Source organism: Sinocyclocheilus anshuiensis, unplaced genomic scaffold (genome assembly GCF_001515605.1).
Source record: "Sinocyclocheilus anshuiensis isolate Anshui unplaced genomic scaffold, SAMN03320099.WGS_v1.1 scaffold379, whole genome shotgun sequence".
NCBI classification, from domain to species: Eukaryota; Metazoa; Chordata; class Actinopteri; order Cypriniformes; family Cyprinidae; genus Sinocyclocheilus; species Sinocyclocheilus anshuiensis.
The window spans coordinates 833,803-841,803 of NW_015552574.1; the positions used below are offsets into that span (position 1 = coordinate 833,803).

An 8,001-nucleotide genomic window follows, 5' to 3' on the forward strand; every position below is an offset into this window, starting at 1 on the left:
ACACACACACACACACACACACACACACACACACACCAGTATGTGTATAGTTTATTACATTTTTTTTTGTGTGTGTTTTCCATTTTCATTGTAGTTAATTTTTGTTATAAATAAATGACACAAATAATAACTAAAGTTATTAGTTTTTATCAGTTTATTCATTCTTATTTATTTTCCACAGTTTTTATTATTTTTTACTTCAGCTTTAGTTTTAGTTATTTTAGTATATCAAGTTAAACTAAGTGAAAATGAGACATGCTGCTTTGGCAACTAGCTGAAAACAGTTAATATTTATTAAGTAACATGTTTTTTATTTATACTGTGAAATATTATTATAATTTGAAATAACTGTGTTCTATTTGAATATCATTTATGATGTAATTTATTCCTGTGATCAAAGCTGAATTTTCAGCATCATTACTTCAGTCTTCAGAAATCACTCTAATATGCTGATTTGATATTTTATGAAAAAAATTTGAAATTTTCTTGGAGGATTCTATGATAAACAGAAAATTCAAAATAACAGCATTTATTTAGAAATATAAATATTTTGTAACATTATACATGTATTTACTTTACTTTTACTTTCACTTTTGATCAATTTAATGCATCATTGCTGAGTAAAAGTATTCATTTCTTTCTCTGTTAACATCCATTTTGTTTACATCTTGTGGCTATACTATTAAAACACTGAATGTTTCAATCTTTAGAAACTAGCTTCATTCACATCCATTGCAAGAGCCTCACCATGATCCAGATTTCTGCCTTTTTTAAAGAAAAAGAGGGACAAGTGGAATCATTTTTAAGGTTATCAACATCAAGCCACAAAAACTGTCATCTGAGTTAAACTTGTACTGAACCCAGAATATTCCTTTATCATTCACCTTTCTAATACATCATGAATGATCAGTGATAGTGTAAAAGATTTACATAAAAACACAATATTTCAAGAACCAGACAGTCATAACTGCTAATTATCACAAATGAAAGACATGATAGAAGAGGAGGAGACTGAGATAAGAAACAAATGAAAGAGGAAATGCAGTGAAAGAACGAGATAAGACAGAACGCGAGTTTGTGAAAGATTAGAGACAGACAGACGCTCAACACACATTTAAATTCTACTCACTTTCGGTGGGAGCGGAAGGAGACGCGGCCGCTAATAGTTGCTTTTGTTCCTCGAATTTAATAATAAGGCCGAAAATGATAACCTGTTTATCATTAATTGTGCATTTTCTGGGCCACTGAATTCTGAGTGGCAGTGATGAGGGACAAATTGTGTGGAGGTGAGGAACAATTATGAAAACCACAAGTCGCCTGAACTATAAAAGCATTAGAAAGTACAGAGGAAAAACTGTCAGTCTACATGAAAGCTGTTCGGTGGCTTTCAAGCTCTGACTGCGCTCTGCACATTTAATAACTGAATGCAATATTGAAAATGCTATTGGTTTTTCATTTGTAAGCAAATATTCTAATTATCTGCTTTATAAAGCCATTTCACAATTACATTCAGCATAGAATCATGATTGACTAATTTTCTCTTGAGGATAATTTTAGTAATTTTGCTTAAAAAACACTAACAAGGTAAAACACAAAACAGCTTTTTCTTTCAACAACAACTTTTGGGTGGTTGCTAGGATGCTCTGGGCAGTTGCTAGGCAGTTAATGGAATGTTCTGGGTGTTTGCTAGGCTTTTCTGGGTGGATGCTAGGATAGTTCACACAAAAATGAAAATTCTGTCATTAATTATTCACCCTTGTGTCGTGTCAGAATGCCGGCTCCTGCGTGAGCAGCATTACACACATGCGTTGTGGTACTCTTGTGAACGCACATCGAAGAATGACACGGAAGAGAAGAATTGTTGTATAAAGTTATTTTTATTTTCGTTGTGCACAAAATTAAGGTTGAACCACTGATGTCACATGGGCTATTTTAATGATGTCCTTACTACCTTTTTGGGTTGAACGTGCCAGTTGCATTGCTGTTTATGCAGGGTCAGAAAGCTCTCGGATTTCATAAAATATATCTTAATTTGTATTGCAAAAAATGAACAAAGGTCTTACTGGCTTGCAACGACATGAGGGTGAGTAATTAATGACAGAATTTTCATTTTTGGGTGAACTATCCCTCAGGCCATCCAAGATTTAGGTGACCATTTTCATTAGAAGAACAGTAAAGCGGATTTTTAGCTGTAACCGTGGTCCTTGGTCATTCATAAAATGCAAAGTCAGCGGCTGCTGGTTTTGAAGAATAAATAAAAGCATTAATAAAAGCAGATTACCTGTAATCCAGAGCCTCAAGCAAATGATAATTTGATTCTCTTCCACAAACTGGTACTTTCGGACAGTTCATTTCTGGATCAAATAACTGATTCTCCAGTTCGTTTTGAAACAATAAAATGCAATATATACACAATTATATTATTAAAGAGCCCAATATTGATGTGAAATAGGGATGTTTTACATGTCTAAAGCACACAAAGTGAATAAACTAGTCTTTAACAGCTCACATTTTTACACAAACAAAGAGAAACCATAAAAACTTTAATTTTGGTCCTTTATTCAATTGCTGTGTTCACACATGAGCATATTAGCGGCTCATCGGTCTTTGGTCCGAGTCTGATCTGTTTCCTCAGGTCACTGACTGTTGGAGGAACTGAAGCGCTGAATGAGTCGGCAAAAATCAGCATCATAGGATCATATACGACTCATTTTGAGTCGGAGTGACTGTAAGGCTCCTGAAAGTGAGTTTTGATTGATCTGTGCTGCTCGAGCCACGAACTGTTTTAGATGGTTCAGTTTGGTGAACTGGTTCAACCAGGGGCGCTGCTAGCAATTTTGGGCCCTATGAAAGAATATGAGGTTGGGCCCCCTACCGCACCAAACATACACTATATTACCCAAAGTATTGGGAAAACTCAATAAAACTCAAAAAAACTAATCGCCAAACACCAATGACTTGTATAGATACATTTATAATTTCTATTACATTACTACTACTACTACTGTTACTACTAATAAAACAGATCTCTGGGGGCCTCAAAAGTGCGTGTACCCTTAGAATCGTCCTAACTTTCCCCCCCTTAGCGGCACCCCTGGGTTCAACCGGTTCATTAAAAAGAACCTGTTCAACAGAATGATTCGTTCGCGAACCTAACATCACTCTGGACTGTTTGCCTGAGGCTCTGGATTACAGGTTATAATGTTGCAAATAATGTTCAGTTTCTTGCACAGACTGATCACTTCGCTTCATAAGACCTCAATATATCATCAGGAGCCATGGATATTAATTTGATGTGTCTTTACATGCTTTTTTATTCTCAAAAACCAACCACTTGCATTTTATGAATCACCGAGGACCATGGTTTCAGCTAAAAATATGTGGTAACACTTTATTTTACGGTGTCCTTGTTACACGTTACATGTACTTACCATTATAACAACAATAAATTATGCATAATTACATGCAAGTAACCCTAAGCCAAACCCTAATCCTAACCCTAACCATATACCTAACCATGGTTAATTAATATTACTCAGGACTTAAATGTATAATTACACTGTAACAAGGACACCTTAAAATAAAGTGTAACCAAATCTGCTTTACTGTTCTACTGAAGGAAAAAAATTCACCTACATCTCGGATGGCCTGAGGGTGAGTAAACAAACAGTAAGTTTTATTTTTTGGGTGAACTGTCCCTTTAAGTACAGTGCACCATTGTAACAAACATACGGTCTACAGATTTAAACAGCTCGTTTTACCTGCTTGGTTGCAGCGTCAGAGAGATTCCTCAGGGTCCACAGGCAGTTCTGTGTCAGACGCTGACTCGACCCTGAGAGATGTTGGCCGAGAGCCTGCATACCTCCTGCCAAATGGAGAGAAAAAGGCTTAGAGTCCATATTTATCGGACTTAGCCACAAAAAAAAAAAAAAGAAGAAAGGACAAAACTATCCAGCTACACAACCTGCTCTAAAAAGAAGAAGGCTGTATTTCTCCATGGATTAGCCATTGTCTGCCAAAGGGAGAGAAATGTCTTTTGGAGTCTGTGCAGAAAAACTAAAAGCCACATGGCTTAGGAAGATAAAAAGAGGGAAGGAGATTAGGAGACATCCTTGAAAACTGCCTCTCATCCAGTGTTGTAACTACCTGATCCTCAGCGCTTTCTCAAGACGAGCGTCGAAACCTCATATGGGAAGACGCCATAACTGTGAAGACTTTTATGAGATCAGCTCTGGCAGGCATGATAGAGCGAGATATTTTAGTCCTGCAACCTTTGTCGTTGTATATCTAAGTATTAATTCACTGAAAGGTCAGCGTTAATAAAGTAACATCCATACAGCGACGGCATGACAGGCAGGTTTGATAAAGGTGGGTTTTTACATTAACTGCACCTGTAAAATTCGTTTTCATGGAAAATCTACTCGAGTTGAGTTCAATGGCTAAATCATGTATTGTTGGGACTCTAATATAGCGGTTTAACACACATGCTGCTGATATGTCGAGTCATGGTGTTCAAGATGCAGATTCAACTTTGGCTTGTAATGTGTCCCAATCCCATTTCCCTTTTCTCCTCCAAAACATTTCTTTCACGGTCATAAAAACCTGAAAATATTAGTCACGGAACAGTGATAAAAAGAAAAGTTACAGCGATTTTCTAGTGATTTCTGGCCATGCTGCGCAAAGAAGCTCAGAAAGCTGAATCATCCACCGATTTGCATTCATATCTCAAGGTTTTTTCAAAACTATGGGGTTAGTTTTTTTTTGCTTTTATTCAGCAAGATCAAAAGTGGCTTTAAAGACATTTAGAACGTTACAAAAGATCACATTAGAATGATTTCTGAATCAGGATCATGTGACACTGAAGACTGGAGTGATGATGCTGAAAATTCAGCTTTGTGTCACAGGAATGAATTACATTTAAAAAATATATTCAAAACAGTTTAAATTGTAAAAATATTTCAGAACGATAATGCTCTTAAATGTGTTTTTTGCTCAAAATAAATGCAGCCTTGGTGAGCTTAAGAGACTTCTTTCAAAAACATCTTACCAACCCCAAAGTGTATAATGGTTCAAATCTTTTTTTTTATAGAATTGTTACATGACAAATAAATGGAAATCAGCCATAGCAATCTCAGAAATACTTAATAATGTAATAATCATGAATGACTGTAAAAGTCACGCAAATTCATTCATCAAAAGTGGGGGAAAATACACAAAAAGCCCCCCAACATCCTCAGACAAAGAACCCAGACAAAATGAGAAGGAGATTGCGATATTAAAGGGAAATTATACAAAAACGCCCAAGAGAACAGTACTTGGGAATGAAAGAAAAGAGAGAAGAATATTCCTCTAGGGTCTAAGAATAAAAAAAGAAGAGCATTAAAAGAAGAATGTAACGCACACATTCACTCACCAGCGTCAACAATAGCTGGTTTGTTGCTTGGACAGACAGAAAGCACCTTCAGGACTCTGCTGGTGGTCCACAGGAGCTTCTCATAGTTGTAGTTTCTCATAATGAACACCAAACCTTCTGGCCCACCATTTGCCAGAATGATCAACTGTGAAAAGAGAAAAAGCACAGAGATTAAGGCTAAACTATTCTCTATGCAAGCACTCTGTAAGTCTCTAAGGCTAGTGATGATATGACACCTTGCTCTCCTGATTGCCGTAAGACAGCAGCTGCAGGCAGTCTGTGGTGATGGCCAGGAACTTGGGGTTGGTTTTTTTCAGAAGAGGGACCATCCGTTGCAGTCCATCAGCCAGACGCACCGCCATCTTGGCTCCCTCCTGGTGCAGTAACAGGTTGTGTAATGTGGTAATGGCGTAGAACATCACTGACTCCATAGGGGAACTGAAGAAAGAGTATTTATAACATTTTCTAAATTATACAGATTTTAACACCCAGAACCACCACATATGATGATCTCTGTGTGAGAGACACAATTTCTAAAATATAAGCTTTCATTAGCTTTCATATCATATGTTGCTGAAAAACAAGCTATTAAAATATGATCTGAAAAATATTTACTGTCTACTAAGTTAATTAAGTATCGTTTGCTTAAAAAGGTTAAAAAAGTGAATTATGCATTTTTTGCTAAAAAAAAAAGGAGAAAGGCAAAAACGGTTGAATGATACAACACATACAATTCTTGAAAACATGGAAGGAACAAAAGATGAAAATGATTAATAATACATAATACATGTATACTTCTTATTTTTCATTTTTACTAAATATTTCTTAATAAAATAAATAAAATATCAAAATTATTATATTACAGAGAATAGAATAGATTTCACATTGAGGAGAAGGAGAGATGAACATTATTAATAATACAATTATGCTGATTATTATTATTATTATTTATTAACTATTAAAAATAAATAAAAATGGTTTATTATTTAAAATAAAACATCTAAATTAAACATTGTTATTAAATATATTATAGATTATATAATAAAACACAAATTAACAATTTTCATGAGATTCACATTATTATTAATAAAATTATGATAATTGTTGATTAAATATATTAAATAAATAAAATACTATTTATTATTCAAATAAATAATAACTATATTGCTATATTGTCACGTCACGCTGTTGAGGGAACACGCTGGAGTCACGAGGAAACGTTTAACAGTCTTTAATCACGAAACACAGGAGAATCAAACTAAACAAGAACAGGAACATAACCAAATAAGGAGACACAGGAAGGACTACGGGGGCAAAACAGGTACAAAAGTCTGACATATCACCCCCTCCCGGAAGGTGCGTCCTCGCACCGTAACAACAACAGAGGGAGGCATAGGTGGGAGCTTGGGAGGAGGCCGGACACCCGGGAGGGGGCTGGCAGACAGAGACCAGGGAAGCGACGAATGAGGGAGGAGCCAGGTGGGGCTTGGAGCAGGAGGAGCCCAGCTGGACCCAGGCCACAGCCATAATGTCGACCCACGGTGGAGCCGACGGTGGGAGGAGCCATGGAGGAGGAATGGCCGACAACTCCAGGGGGCTGACCAATGACGGCGGAGCAGGTGGCGGAGGAGCCCGAGGCGGAGACAGAGAGCCAAAGAGCCAGGGTGAAGCCTAGGATCCAGAGGGCCATGATCCTCTGGGCATTCAGGTCTAAACTCTGGATCGGGAGCCCCCTCTGGGCTGAAAACGGGAAGAGGATGGCCCTCTGGAGGAGCAGACACTTGAGGGCGCTTTCGAGGAGCGGGCACTGGAGGGCGCTCTGGACTGAATTCGGGGACTGGAGCCCTCTCCTCTTCGGTTTTGTACATTCGCCACACCATACTCAGCTCACCCTCAGCCGCGGTGCAGGGGGCAGAGCTCCTCTCCGCGCTCACACCGTTTGTGGCTTTCTCCCTCATGGCAGGCGTTGTTGCCGGCTCCCACACCATGGTGGGCTGGGCTCTGGGTGGGAGTGGATCTGTGTCTCGCCAGTATCCACTCCACACAGACGGCGAAGTCCTCTCGAGGACCATCCTCGGACGACGGCGCTCTGCATGCGATGTTTAGACTCGCATCATAGAATGCACAGAGCGCGTCGTCCGGGTAGCTGGTGGTGTTTGCTAAGAGCAGGAACAGTCTCGTGTGGTCCTTGAGAGATCGGCCCCCCTGCTCCAGCAGGAGGAGGAGGTACTCTGGGCGAAGAAGGGCATCCATAGAAGGAGAAACACAACGGAAGCAAAAACACTGAGAGAAAAACGAGAAAACAAACGGAGGGGAAAACACGGAGGTAACGGTTTTTGGGTCAGGTCTTCTGTCACGTTACGCTGCTGCGGGAAGAACGTAGGAGACACGAAGTAGAATTCACAGTCTTTAATGACAAAAACACGGGATAATCCACAATAGGAGCTGGGCAAACACACGTAGAAACAAGTAGACCTGTCAAACACAAACTGAACAGACTAGGACTTTTAGACACAGGGCAATCAGGGGAACACAGGTGACATCAATGGAACATAATCAAACTAAACGAGGACAGGAACATGACCAAA

The 8,001-nt window shown here is 38.7% G+C and overlaps 1 protein-coding gene across 2 annotated transcripts in view; it reads right to left on the bottom strand.

The window, feature by feature from the left end:
• The window catches only part of jupb (junction plakoglobin b), a 90,140-nt gene that overhangs the window by 25,086 nt on the left and 57,053 nt on the right, over positions 1-8,001 (bottom strand). For both annotated transcript variants that reach the window (XM_016455940.1, XM_016455939.1), the window contains exons 6-8: positions 5,650-5,851; positions 5,414-5,558; positions 3,762-3,865 (exon numbers count right to left, since the gene is read on the bottom strand). In XM_016455940.1, the coding sequence (XP_016311426.1) occupies positions 3,762-3,865; positions 5,414-5,558; positions 5,650-5,851 (451 nt within the window). The remainder of the gene's footprint in view (positions 1-3,761; positions 3,866-5,413; positions 5,559-5,649; positions 5,852-8,001) is intronic.